Source organism: Neoarius graeffei, chromosome 14 (genome assembly GCF_027579695.1).
Source record: "Neoarius graeffei isolate fNeoGra1 chromosome 14, fNeoGra1.pri, whole genome shotgun sequence".
NCBI classification, from domain to species: domain Eukaryota; kingdom Metazoa; phylum Chordata; class Actinopteri; order Siluriformes; family Ariidae; genus Neoarius; species Neoarius graeffei.
Genome location: NC_083582.1, coordinates 15139766 through 15154993, shown reverse-complemented (window position 1 = coordinate 15154993; position 15228 = coordinate 15139766). Strand labels below are relative to the sequence as shown.

Sequence of the window (15228 nt, the reverse complement as noted above, 5' to 3'; positions counted from 1 at the left end):
AAGTCAGATATGGCAAAAATAATGAGTAATATAGAGTATGCAAAGATTTACAATCAAGAATATATTTTGTTTTCCACAGAATTGCCGAGCACTTTGCCAGTTTTGCTCGTACATATCCTACATGAGGTTTCCAGCAGACTTTAGGATCCAAAATCACACCAAGAAATGTAATTTCCTGTACCATTTCTATCTTAGTATTGTCTATTATCAATTCTACATTACAATCTATTTTGTGTCTCCCAAACAACATAATATTTGTTTTGCTTAGATTTAATGATAATTTATTTTTGTCAAACCATAGTTTTAGTTTATTTATTTATTTCAGTTGTTATTATCTCTAAAGTCTGCTGCAAATTCTCACCGGAACAAAAAATATTGGTGTCATCTGCAAACAAAAGAAATTTCAGTACTTGAGAAATTGTACATATGTCATTGATATATATTATGAATAATTTCTGACCTAATATTGACCCCTGTGGTACCCCGCATGTAATGTTCATGAAATCAGATTTATGGTCACCTATCTGCACAAACTGTTGCCTGTTTCTTAGATAGCTCGACAGCCAACTCCACCCAACTCCCCTAACACCACACTTTTCTAGTTTACTTAATAATATACTATGATCAATAGTATCGAATGCTTTTTTTAGGTCCACAAATACTCCAATTGCTATTTTTTTATTGTCTATACATTTTGTGATTTCCTCTATTAGTTCCATTAGTGCCATCGATGTTGATCTGTCCGTTCTGAATCCATATTGACTGTCTGTAAGGAGGTTGTGTTTTTCAATGAATTTGTCCAATCTATCTGAAAAAAGTTTTTCGAGTATTTTGGAGAATTGGGGGAGTAAAGAAACAGGCCTGTAGTTTGTGAAATGGTGTCTATCTCCATTTTTAAACAATGGTATCACTTTTGCAATTTTCATTTTGTCTGGAAATGTACCTGATTGAAAAGATAAATTGCAGATGTGGGTGAGTGGTTTCACAATTCCCTCAATAACTGTCTTTACTGTTAAAGTTACTTTACTGTTACTTTAATGTTCATTAAAGACATTAAAGACATTAATGAAGGTTGGTGTACTGATGTCACAGTTCTAAACAAATCATGCAGTCCTCATCTGGAGTCATTATTCATAAACTGCAAACCGTTTTATGCTCCGCGAGAGTTTTCCTCGTTTATTCTGGTTGGAGTTTACATCCTCCCTCAGGCGTGTGTTAATGAGGCGTTACAACACCTGGCTGACCAGATAAACAATGTGGAGAAAAAACACCCGGACTCTTTGCTCATTGTTTTGGGGGACTTTAACAGAGCAAACCTCAGCCACAAACTGCCAAAATATAAACAGCACATTAAGTGTCCCACCAGGGACACTAACACTCTGGACCATTGTTACACTGTTTTAAAGGACTCATACCACTCTGTCACCCGTGCAGCCTTGGGACTATCTGATCACTGTATGGTTCATCTTATCCCGTCCTACAGGCAGAAGCTGAAAGCTGCTAAGCCTGTAGTTAAGACGGTGAGGAGATGGTCCGATGAGGCCAAAGTGGAACTACAAGCCTGCTTTTGACTGCACTGATTGGAGTGTTTTTGAGGCTGCAGCCTCAGACCTTCATGAACTGACTGATACTGTGACATCTTACATCAGTTTTTGTGAGGATATGTGTGTGCCTACCAAAACCTTCCCCATATACAACAACAATAAACCCTGGTTCACTGCAAAACTCAGGCAACTTTGACAGAACAAAGAAGAGGCTGACAAAAGTGGAGACAGAGTTCTGTATAATCAGACCAGAAACACACTCAGTACGTTTACATGCACATCCAAATCGAGCTACTGTCAGTAATCGAGCAAAGGGTCCCAGCAGGGGTGCCAGAGAAATCCAATCCTACATGCAACTGTGAAATCGAGCTATTGTGTGAGGTGCATTGTGCACCCGAGCCACAGGTGGCGCTACACGCCCCATCGTGTTGGTACACTTCCAGTTGTCGTCATGAAGAAGAGCTATAGTGTTGCCAGATACTGCTGACGTTTTCCAGCCCAAAACATGTTCAAATCCGCCAAAATGCACTTAAAATCTGGCAACACTGGCAGTTCCGTGTTCAAGCTGTTAGGCTTGCTCTAACAGACTGTATGGCTACAAACTGTCCTGCGCAGACCACTGTTTTGTAAGACAACTTATTTTGCACAATTGTATATTTTTCTAAAGTCCATTTTTTGCTTACAAAAAAATATTTTTTTTGCTTACAATTTAACTTATGTCTTAATAAACACACAGAAAGTTCAATTGTTTTGTTTTTATTAACATTCTTCAGATGTTGGATATACACACACACACACATATATATATATATATATATATATATATATATATATATATATATATATATACACACAAATACAATGACTTGTTTATGTACACAATTCACAGCTATGCAACAGCTGTACAGATGTATTTGGTGATACAGTAAGTGAGCTAAATTTTAACAGTGCAAACAATGCCACAAAAAGAAAAGATTCATGCCGTTGTCATGATTCGTTGTCATGCCGACCGAGGCTGTTGTGTTTCCCGCTTGTGGTCTCGTCACTCGTCACTTCTGGAAGGGGCAGTAGGTAGCTCGACTACTAGCTCGATAGGGTATACATGCACTAAGTAGCTCGGCAGAAATCGCATAATCTAGGTCGTGTAGCTCGATTCTGAGAAATCAAGTTCGGTTCAATTTCAGCCGAATTAAGGTGTATACATGGCATTTTGAACTTCGATTTCAGTCGAGCAACGGCAGAAATTCGATTCTCTCTATGTGCATGTAAACGCACTGACTGACAATGGAGGTGAAAGCAGCTAAGAGGAGCTATGCTGATAAGATTAAAAACAGCCTTTCAGCAAACGATCCAACGTCAGTGTGGAGAGGCCTGCAGAACATTACTGACTATAGGAGGCCATCCCCCAACACTGCAGTGAACCATTAACTGGCTGACGAGCTGAATGTGTTTTACTGCAGATTCGACACATTCACACCTCTCCCCCTTTCAGTCATTAAAGACCCATTTACACCCCCTGCCATTCTGCCACCCCCCGCCTCTGACCCCCCACCAGCACTCAAGATCTGTGAAGAGGATGTCTGTCAGCTTTTCTGCAGACAGAAGATCAGGAAGGCACCTGGCCCAGATGGTGTGTCACCCTCTTGTCTGAAGGTCTGTGCTGACCAACTGGCTCCCATCTTCACCCAGATCTTTAATAGATCCCTGGAGCTGTGTGAAGTCCCCTCATGCTTCAAACACTCCACAATAATCCCAGTTCCTAAGAAAACCAATATCACAGGACTGAATGACTACAGGCCTGTTGCCCTCACATCTGTAGTCATGAAGTCCTTCGAGAGACTGGTGTTGTCATACCTGAAGGATATCACAGACCCCCTGCTGGACCCCCTGCAGTTTGCCTACTGGGCAAACAGGTCAGTGGATGATGCAGTAAATATGGGTCTACACTACATCCTACAACACCTTGACACTGCAGGGATGTACACCAGGATCCTGTTCATGGACTTCAGTTCGCCATTCAACACCATTGTTCCAGACATCCTCCACACCAAGCTCACCCAGCTCACTGTGCCCTCCTCCACCTGTCAGTGGATTACAAACTTCCTGACTGACAGGAAGCAGCAGGTGAGGATGGGGAGCATCATATCCAGCACTCGGACTATCAGCACTGGCGCACCCCAAGGGTGTGTGCTGTCCCCACTGCTCTTCTCCCTTTATACCAATGACTGCACCTCAAGAGACCCGTCTGTTAAACTCCTGAAATTTGCGGACGATACAACGGTCATCAGCCTCATCCGAGATGGTGACGAGTCTGCATACAGACAGGAGGTTGAATGGCTGGTCTGTTGGTGCGGTCAGAACAATCTGGAGCTGAACATGCTCAAAACTGTGGAGATGACAGTGGACTTTAGGAGGAGCCCCCCCACTCTGCTGCCCATCACCATCACCAACAACATTGTGACTGCTGTTGAAAGCTTCAGGTTTCTGGGTTCCACAACCTCTCGGGACTTGAAGTGGGAGACCAACACAGTCACTATCATCAAAAAGGCTCAGCAGAGGTTGTACTTTCTGCGCCAGCTCAGGAAGCTCAACCTGCCTAAGGAGCTGCTGACACAATTCTACTCTGCCATCATTCAGTCTGTTCTTTGCTCTTCCATCACTGTTTGGTTTGGATCAGTCACCAAAGAGGAGAAGAACAGACTGCAATGGACAATAAGGTCTGCAGAGAAAATTATTGGTGTCAACCTGCCCTCCATCCAAGACCTGTACCTGTCCAGAGTCAGGAAACGGGCAGGTAACATCTCTGTGGACCCATCACACCCTGGTCACAAACTGTTTAAACTTCTCCCCTCAGGGAGGCGATATAGATCACTGCATGCAAAAACAACCAGACACAAGAATAGTTTCTTCCCTCAGGCTGTCTCTGTGATGAACAGCTAAAATCCAGATTCATATATCAGTAATATCACTTGCAAAATATTTGCACACTCATACTGTCATTCTGTGCTCACTGTTACTTATATTATATTTATACTTATTTATATTTACTATTTCATCTTTGCACTATGCACCATATTGCACCATAAGGGAAAATCCTTTCTGTGATGAACAGCTAAAATCCAGATTCATATATCAGTAATATCACTTGTAAAATATCTGCACACTCATACCGTCATTCTGTGCACACTGTATACTTTATATTTATTTATCTATTTCATACTTGACTTACCTGGATTACTTTGCACTATGCACCTATTGCACCTTTTTTGTTTGTTTGTTTGTTTGTTTGTTTGTTTGTTTTTGTTTGTTTGTTTTTGTTTGTTTGTTTGTTTGTTTTGTGTATACACTTTTTATCTGTTTTTGTACTATGAGATCTAAGTGAAACCGGAGTCAAATTACTCGTGTGTGTCCACATACCTGGCAATAAAAGTGTTTCTGATTTCTGATTTCTTGTGATTCTCTTCATCTGGGGAGTAAATCAGGATGTTATCAATGTATGCAATAGTGAATCTACCTAGCATGTCCCATAGCACATCGTTGATCAGGCATTGGAACACGCTAGGTGCTGAAGAAATATGGCATCACCCAGTACTCAAAATGGCCGGCGGTTGTGCTAAAGGCAGTCTTCCATTCATCGCCCCTTTTGATCCTGACCAAGTTGTACGCATTTCTTAGATCCAACTTTGAATATATCTTAGCTGATCAAAGTTGTTCTAGAGCCACAGGGACTAGAGGAAGGGGATAAGGGTATTTTACTGATACCTGGGTCAACCCTCTATAATCAATACAGGGTCAGAGTCCACCGCCTTGTTTTTCCATGAAAAAGAACCCTGCGGAAGCAGGAGACTTAGACGGGTGGATATATCCTTGCTTCAGGGCCTCTTGGATGTACTCTTCCATGGTGGCATGTTCTTTCTGGGAAAGGGGGTAGATGTGCCCCCATGGAGGTGACATGCCTGGCAGGAGATCAATAGTGCAGTCATAGGGCCGATGTGGTAGTCCACATGCCTTTCCCTTGCTAAAGACCTCCTGCAAATCCATGTAGCACTCTGGGATGCCCTCCAAGGAGTCAGGCTGAGGACTCTCAACTGTGGTGGAGGAGAGCTTAACTTGTAGAGCAATGTAGTTAGTGAAACAAGTTATAGACCACTGAAGAATTTCCTTGCTCTGCCATGAGATCAAGGGATTGTGAAGCTGTAGCCATGGATAGCCAAGAATAAGGCTGTGACTTACTGTATTTGTGATGTATAGTGAGATTTGCTCCAAATGCAGAATGCCCACTTGGAAGTGAAGTGGTGTGGTCCGTGAAGTGGCGAGACCGTCTCCTACTGGTCCTCTGTCAATGGACCTAATGCTAAGCATGCTTTGCAATGGGACCATGGGCAAGTTGAGTTTCTGCATGGTGGAATGGCTGATAAAGTTTCCTTCCACCCCTGAATCAATGAAAACACACAGGAGATGTGTGGAATCGGTCAACTTCAATAATACTGGGATTTTGAAGGACTTTGATGTGAATTTTCTCACCAGACTCACAGAGTGTGTAGAACCTTCTGCTAGAGCTGCACAGGACAGATGAATGGGACAGTGGTTGAGCTGATGTTCGGAGCTCCCACAGTAGAAGCACAACCCCTCCTTCCTCCATCTCTCACACTCAGAATGTGACAGCCTGGTGCGTGAAACCTCCATGGGAGAGCTGTCTTCAGTAGCCATGATAGGCTGAATGCCTTCCTAGATGGAAGGGTGGTGAGTCAACAGATGGTTGAGCCGGATGGCCAAATCGATCAGCAAGTCCAGCGTGAGTTCTTCTTCTTGGCATGCTAGCTGACTGAGAATAGCAGGACATAGACCCTGATGGAAAACAGCCTTCAAAGTGGACTCGTTCCATTCACTAGTTGCTGCCAGGGTTCTGAAGTTGAAAGCGTATTCCGCCACACTTTGAGAACCCTGTGAGATGGTAATGAAACTTTCACAAATTTTAATACCTTCCGATTCATGGTCGAATACCCTCTTGCACATAGTGAGAAACTGCTCATATGATGTGGTTTGTTCTTGGTCTTTGCCCCATACTGCGTTTGCCCAGCATAGCGCTTTGCCAGAGAGAAAAGAGAGGAATTTATTGATTTTATGCTTATCGGAGAGATTTGGCATGGTGTCAAAATACATAGAGCATTGAAGCAAGAAACCTCTACAGGCAAGGGCGTCTTCAGCAAACTTCTTGGGTGCAGGGAGTTGTAGGATGGGGCTAGGAAGAGACTCAGGACACGGTAGGAGGGCCTATGACATCACAGTGGTCAGCTGCATGAGACGGGTGTCGAGGTCCACTCGGATCTGTTGATGTTTTCCCAGTAGGCGACCCTGATCATTCAAAGCAGTCCGCTTCGCTTCTTCTGCTACATCCATAAGGGAGAAGTATCCTGTCAGAGTGCAGGCACTTATGGATGTAAATGCACAGGAGAGCGGGGAAGCAGACTGTCAATGAAGCCAAAATGATAGACAAGAATTGAGGTCAGGAAACAAGCGAGGGTCAGTCAATCAGCAAACAACGAAGAAGAGACGAGATAAAGAGCATAAACGAAGGAAGGCTAGCAAAGGTCAGAAACTAGAGAGGCAGATATAGAAATACAAGGCTTGGTATGAACTGGGTAGATACAGAACAATACTTCGCATTGGAGTGGAGTGTGAGAGTGGTTTATATAGGAGAGGGGCTAATTGACGAAATGAGTCAAGTCAAATCAAGTTTATTTGTATATCGCTTTTAAAAATAAACATTGTCGCAAAGCAGCTCTACAGAATTTGAACGACTTAAAACATGAGCTAATTTTATTCCTAATCTATCCCCAATGAGCAAGCCTGTGGAGACGGTGGCAAGGAAAAACTCCCTCAGATGACATGAGGAAGAAACCTCAAGAGGAACCAGACTCAAAAGGGAACCCATCCTCATTTGGGCAACAACAGACAGCATGACTATAATATTAACAGTTTTAACATGAAGACAGTTTTGTTGATGTTGTAACTCTTCATTGACGGAAACTTGAGTGCTAAACTGTTCATGACAACTGCAGTCCTAAAGTTAGCAAGTCAACTGTAGTCCATAAAAGCATTACTTTAAGAGTCCAGAGCGTCCTCCAGGTGTGACTTTCAACTGTCCTCATGGGGCACAAAGTCCACAGGAGCGATGCGATGAGACTCCAACCAGACACAGGGCACCAGGATGGATCAAGCAGGTCCGAGGAGGGGCACAAAGTCCACAGGAGTGATGCGATGAGACTCCAATCAGACACAGGGCACCAGGATGGATCGAGCAGGTCCGAGGAGCAGAAGAGGTCAGCATCTCGATCCCAGGACCGACATGTAACTCAGAGGGACAGATTTTTTTTGGGGGGGAGAGGGAGAGGAAACACAGGTTATTAGGTATGCCCAATGTCACCTGAATAAGTGTAGGCAACAGATGTCAGCGTCTAAAAATAAAACAAGTATTAAGTCTGTGTGGTAGGCTCACAGAGACAAGAGTCCTGACATCAGGCATAATACACAACAATGGCATGTTAATATGGTTAAAAAATATCATGACCTGCTCCGGCTGGATGCTTGATTGCGTGATGGGAGCACACTCCTCAGCAATGAGACAGTTGGAATTATAGATCAGAGTGAGTGCAGGCAAATGCAGATGGGACCCTTAGGGCTGGCCAAGACAATTCAGTTACATTTCACTGGGTCTGGGACATACGACAGAATGTCTGACGGCCGATTCCCCGCAGGCTACGAGAGCCAGTCGAGGTCTCTACCCTCTCCACCAAAAGATGTCCTGTTGACTGCATGTAACTCAGAGGGACAGATTTTGGGGGGGGGGGGGGGGGGGGGAGCGAGCGGGAGAGAAAACACACTGAGTGTCAGCTGTAGTTAATATTTGGGAGACAGAGGGTGCTGTGAGTCTTGGGGATTGTAGTCTTGAATGTCGATGTTTGTAGTTTGAGTGTTGACAGCAGGGTTACTGACACCTTGCAATTACAATGGGGTTCCCTGTGGTAGTATATGTACGTTGTTTTTATGTACAGATGTCGGAGAGTTGCAAAAGCCATCAAAAATCAGGTCATTGCATTACCATATTCTCTTAAGTATTGAGCTCTGCTAATAATCATTGTAATGATTTTCCTCTTCTGTTGTCTTTTTTGTTTTGTTTCATTTTAGCTGGGTTGTTGCTGAGGCTCTGTAATCTATTTTTTTAAAAGCCAAAGCCAGTCCTCAACCAGTTCTTTGACCTCTCTCTTTCTCACTCTCTCTCTTTCTATGTCTCTTCAGCCAGTCAGTGGAGACACAGCCCTTGGTGTCACCTCTAGAAATTCAGACATTCTCAGTTGCAGAAAAGGTAAGAAATATCTTTTTATTTGTGTGTACTGTAAATACAAATTTCAGTCAGGGACTGATTAGGGTAATATTATGTGCTTAAAACTAGTTTTTAATCTAACAACAATTTTATTTTGTTTTATTTATTTGATAGCAATACATTTGTTCCTATGTGCATTGTACAGTCCATTATTCTCTTACAGTATGTTTATCAATAAACACTTGTTTCTAGTGAACAGCACTGAGTTCTTATTAAAACTAAAAGGAAAAATATTTGACGGTTTCTGAACTGATTTAAAAAAACACACACTTTTTGGACCCAGTTTGTTAAAAAATGCTGCATTGTGGTTTGATTGCCACATGTGAATGGTTAAATTCCCCTTGCGTATTCAACAGAGAGATGTATCTGAAGGTGTGGAGGCCTCCATGGTGTTTGTAGGTGAGTGACTGTGGATTATATTAATTTTCTAAACCTTTAAAAAGTGAAATACTTTTCCACATCCTTGAGATGAAATAAAATAAAATTCATCCTTTGTGTGACTTTTATTTCATAAGATAGAAAGTGATCAGATTGAATGTCAAGAAATGATATGTTCCAGATGCTATAGTAATAAAATATGATTTTAAAGTTTCTCACTTTGATGTTTTTAATTCAATGTGAGATTTCTCTCATTTTCAGTGGGAGATAAAGTTAATTACTTGGAAATACATTTTATTATAGCCTTTTTTTTCAATCCCATCTTTATCAAGAGTGCCAATAATTTTGGAGCTGACCGTATATACAATAGTGTGTGTGTGTGTGTGTGTGTGTGTGTGTGTGTGTGTGTGTGTGTTCAGCGGCTCTGGACTTCCTGGAGAAGCCGACTGTGGCATTTGTCCGCCTGAAGGAAGCCCAAGTTCTCGAGACATCGCTGAAGGCTTCAGCTCCTGTTCGCTTCATCTTTGTGCTCATTGGATCAACCAAAAATGACATGGACTACCATGAGACTGGACGAGCTATGACTGCACTTCTGTCAGATAATGTAAGAATGATTCATCATGGTTAACCAGTTGAACCTGGGCAGCTATTTTTGCTTTTACAATTCCCCATATTTCTTCTTTGATCATCTAAACAATATAAAACAAACGAGAAATCTTAGTAACACTTTGAATGAATATTTGAAATATTCATATATACAACCCCAATTCCAAAAAAGTTGGGACAAAGAACAAATTGTAAATACAAACGGAATGCAATAATTTACAAATCTCAAAAACTGATATTGTACTCACAATAGAACATAGACAACATATCAAATGTCGAAAGTGAGACATTTTGAAATTTCATGCCAAATATTGGGTCATTTGAAATTTCATGACAGCAACACATCTCAAAAAAGTTGGGACAGGGGCAATAAGAGGCTGGAAAAGTTAAAGGTACAAAAAAGGAACTGCTGGAGGACCAAATTGCAACTCATTAGGTCAATTGGCAATAGGTCATTAACATGATTGGGTATAAAAAGAGCATCTTGGAGTGGCAACGGCTCTCAGAAGTAAAGATGGGAAGAGGATCACCAATCCCCCTAATTCTGCGCAGACAAATAGTGGAGCAATATCAGAAAGGAGTTCGACAGTGTAAAATTGCAAAGAGTTTGAACATATCATCATCCACAGTGCATAATATCATCAAAAGATTCAGAGAATCTGGAAGAATCTCTGTGCGTAAGGGTCAAGGCCGGAAAACCATACTGGGTGCCCGTGATCTTCGGGCCCTTAGACGGCACTGCATCACATACAGGCATGCTTCTGTATTGGAAATCACAAAATGGGCTCAGGAATATTTCCAGACAACATTATCTGTGAACACAATTCACGGTGCCATCCGCTGTTGCCAGCTAAAACTCTATAGTTCAAAGAAGAAGCCATATCTAAACATGATCCAGAAGCGCAGATGTCTTCTCTGGGCCAAGGCTCATTTAAAATGGACTGTGGCAAAGTGGAAAACTGTTCTGTGGTCAGACGAATCAAAATTTGAAGTTCTTTATGGAAATCAGGGACGCCGTGCCATTCGGACTAAAGAGGAGAAGGACGACCCAAGTTGTTATCAGCGCTCAGTTCAGAAGCCTGCATCTCTGATGGTATGGGGTTGCATTAGTGCGTGTGGCATGGGCAGTTTACACATCTGGAAAGACACCATCAATGCTGAAAGGTATATCCAGGTTCTAGAGCAACATATGCTCCCATCCAGACGACGTCTCTTTCAGGGAAGACCTTGCATTTTCCAACATGACAATGTCAAACCACATACTACATTAATTACAGCATCATGGCTGCGTAGAAGAAGGGTCTGGGTACTGAACTGGCCAGCCTGCAGTCCAGATCTTTCACCCATAGAAAACATTTGGCGCATCATAAAACGGAAGATACGACAAAAAAGACCTAAGACAGTTGAGCAACTAGAATCCTACATTAGACAAGAATGGGTTAACATTCCTATCCCTAAACTTGAGCAACTTGTCTCCTCAGTCCCCAGACATTTACAGACTGTTGTAAAGAGAAAAGGGGATGTCTCACAGTGGTAAACATGGCCTTGTCTCAACTTTTTTGAGATGTGTTGTTGTCATGAAATTTAAAATCACCTAGATTTTCTCTTTAAATGATACATTTACTCAGTTTAAACATTTGATATGTCATCTATGTTCTATTCTGAATAAAATATGGAATTTTGAAACTTCCACATCATTGCATTCCATTTTTATTTACAATTTGTACTTTGTCCCAACTTTTTTGGAATCGGGGTTGTATATATATGCACGGTGGTGTAGTGGTTAGCGCTGTCGCCCCACAGCAAGAAGGTCCGGGTTTGAGCCCTGTGGCCGACAAGGGCCTTTCTGTGCGGAGTTTGCTTGAAGACATGCAGGTAAGGTTAACTGGTGACTTTAAATTGACCGTAGATGTGAATGGTTGTCTTTGTCTATGTGTCAGCCCTGTGATGACCTGGCGACTTGTCCAGGGTGTACCTGGACAAGTCAGCTGGGATAGGCTCCAGCTTGACTGTGACCCTGTAGAACAGGATAAAGCAGCTAGAGATGATGAGATTATATATATATATATATATATATATATATATATATATATATACAGGTAGTCGTCGACTTACGACTGCGTTTGGTTATGACTGACCAGTCGTAAACCGATCTAGTCGTAAGTTGGCCTATGTTAAATGACGTAAGTATATTGTGATGTGTAATGATATTGTAATCATCTTAAAGTCTTATTTTATCAACATTTTCTTATTTCATTATCTTGGCTCATTATTTGGTTTAAGTCAAACACTGCATACTACACTGCATACAGTACAATTCATTTAATATGTGCAAAACAAAAAATATAAAATACAGGTGTGAAAAATAGAAAACATTTTAGTTTGAAACATACCAAAATACAAATGTAAAACATAGCAAAATACAAAATTTAGTGACCGCTGGCATCACTGGTGCTTGGCTGTGGGTCGTCTATGTCATCATCAGCTGTTGCAGCGCTCGGGCTGGCGGGAGCATTTGCTCGTTTCATAAACCAGGAGCTGGGGCGTAAACTGTATGACGGAGTGCGCAAGGGTGTGCGAGAGAGACTGCGCATGTGCCTGGAGCTGGGGCGGAAACTGTTGTACGCGGTGAGAGGCGCTGCTGGGATATGGGGCGGAAACTGTATGACGGAGTGCACAAGGGCACACGAGAGAGACTGCGCATGTGCCTGGAGCTGGGGCGGAAACTGTATGATGGAGTGCGCAAGGGCGTGTGAGAGAGACTGCACATGTGCCTGGAGCTGGGGCGGAAACTGTATGGTGAAATGTGCAAGGGCGCGAGAGAGAGACTGCACATGTGCCTGGAGCTGGGGCGGAAACTGTATGACAGAGTGCGCAAGGGCGCGTGAGAGAGACTGCGCATGTGCCTGGAGCTGGGGTGGAAACTGTTGTATGTGGCAAGAGGCGCTGCCGGGAGCTGGGGCGGAAACTGTCTACGCTCAGCTAGCTCAGCTGGGAAACACTTGCCAGTCATAACCAGACAGTCGTAAAGTCGATCGGTCGTAAGTCGCATAGGTCGTAAGTCGACGACTACCTGTACAGTGTCATGCAAAAGTTTGGGCACCCTTGCTGAAAATGTCTATGTGGCAGCGGGGGTGTGGTCAAGCGCCGGTCTGTGAAGAAGGGCGGAGTCAGGGAAGGTAAGTGGCAGAATCACTACACCTGAGAGCAATTAACCTGTCTTTGTGTGTCTTCCCAGTGACCGCGCCCTATATAAGGAGGGAGAACGAGAGCAGAAAGGAGCCCTGACCAAGACGCCAGTCGTGTGTGTGTCTGTTCGAGTTGAGAATTGTGAAACTGAAAAGTGTAGCAATAAACACTATTTTGAACCTGATCTCTGTCCTGCCGTCCTCTGTGCTCCACCCACCAATACTGAACCGCTACAGTGGTGCCGAAACCCGGGAGAAGAATTGTGGAGCACAGCAGCCGATCAGCCCCATGGAGTCCTCCCCGTTCGCCGACCTGGTCCACGCCCTCATCATGGCCCAGCAAAGCCAGCACCAGGTGCTAGTCACCCTCCGAAAGGAACAAGAACGGCACTTCAAGGCCCTGGTGCTGGCCAAGCAAGAAGATCGGGAGGCGTTCCGGCACCTCCTCGCATCGGCGGGGTCCACCAGCGCTCCCACCGTGGGCCCGTCCCCCCCCAACGTAATCAAGATGGGTCCGCAGGATGACCCCGAGGCTTTTATCATGCTCTTCGAGCAAGTTGCAGAGGCCTCGGGGTGGCCGATGGAGCAGCGCGCGGCGCGCCTCCTTCCTCTACTAACGGGAGAGGCGCAGCTGGCTGCGCTACAGCTCCCTGCTGACCGCCAGCTGGCCTAAGTGGACCTCTGCCGGGCCGTCCTCCAGAGCGTGGGGCGCACCCCGGAACAGCAGCTCCAGTGCTTCCGCGCCTTGCACTTGGAGGAAGTCGGCCGGCCGTTCGCATTTGGCCAGCAACTCCGGGACGCCTGCTGGCGGTGGCTGAGGGCCAACAACCGTGATGCTGAGGAGATCGTCGACCAGGTGGTGCTGGAACAATTCATCGCGTGCTTGCCAGCAGGAACCGCAGAGTGGGTCCAGTGCCACAGCCCGGTGTCGCTGGATCAGGCCATCGAGCTGGCAGAGGTCCATTTGGCGGCTGTTCTGGCAGCAGGACAGCAGACCGCCTCTTCTCTTCTCTCCTCTTCTCTCTCTCTCTCTCTCTCTCCCCTCCTGTGTCCCGTCCTCGCCCCATTCCCCCACCGCGGAGGCAGGGGCCGGCACCACCCCAGCCGGCCCGCCGCACCCGCGGTGCCCTCCCGTTTCTCCCTTCTGTGTCTTTCTCTCCCCCCCCTCAGGTGAGTGAGCCCCAGAACACCGGTGCAGAGAGGAAGCCCGGGCCGGTTTGCTGGCACTGCGGGGAACCGGGCCACCTCCAACAGCAGTGCATGGCAATGGAGGTGGGCGCAGTGGTTCGGATCCCCGACGCGCCAGAAGCCGCCCTCGATCGGGCCAGAGCGTATCGCATACCGGTGAGTATCCAAGGGGATACATATCAGGTGTTGGTGGATTCTGGTTGTAATCAGACCTCAATTCACCAAATCCTGGTGCAGAACGAGGCATTGGGGGGAGCACAGGGGGTGAAGGTGTTGTGTGTGCATGGGGACATTTACAGCTACCCTTTGGTGTCGGTACACATTTTTTTCCAAGGGGAAAAATTTATAGTGAAGGCGGCGATTAATCCTCGCCTTACTCAGTCTTTAATTTTGGGGACCGATTGGCCGGGATTCCGGGATTTAATGACATGCTTAGTAGAGAGTGGGTCCTGCCATTTAGCAGGGGGAGGTCCCGGTGTCGTTATGGCGGGAGCAGCTGTCACAGAGCCGTCTACGTCATCTCTGCGTCAAAGTGAGGAGCCGCCGGCCCCTCCTCTCTCTATTGGGGAAGCTCTCGCCGATTTCCCATTAGAGCAGTCGCGAGACGAGACTCTGCGACATGCGTTTGACCAAGTGAGAGTAATCGATGGTCAAACGCTCCAGCCGAACGCCACCCCGTCCTTCCCCTACTTCGCGATTATGAAGGATAGGTTATACCGAGTGACGCAGGACACTCAAACTAAAGAGCTAGTCATGCAACTTTTAATTCCAAAGAGCTGCCGGGAATTGGTATTCCAGGCGGCTCACTTTAATCCCATGGCCGGACACTTAGGGCAGGATAAGACACTAGCCCGAATAATGGCCCGATTCTATTGCCCGGGGATTCGCGGCAATGTTCGTAGGTGGTGTACGGCGTGCCGCGAATGCCAGTTAGTAAATC

At 45.0% G+C, this 15228-nt stretch overlaps 1 protein-coding gene across 1 annotated transcript in view; it reads left to right on the top strand.

Annotated features, from left to right (window-relative positions):
* The window catches only part of slc4a1b (solute carrier family 4 member 1b (Diego blood group)), a 103110-nt gene that overhangs the window by 52748 nt on the left and 35134 nt on the right, over positions 1 to 15228 (top strand). The window contains exons 4-6 of the mRNA XM_060939349.1: positions 8844 to 8910; positions 9285 to 9327; positions 9726 to 9910. Coding sequence (XP_060795332.1) covers positions 8844 to 8910; positions 9285 to 9327; positions 9726 to 9910 — 295 coding nt within the window. The remainder of the gene's footprint in view (positions 1 to 8843; positions 8911 to 9284; positions 9328 to 9725; positions 9911 to 15228) is intronic.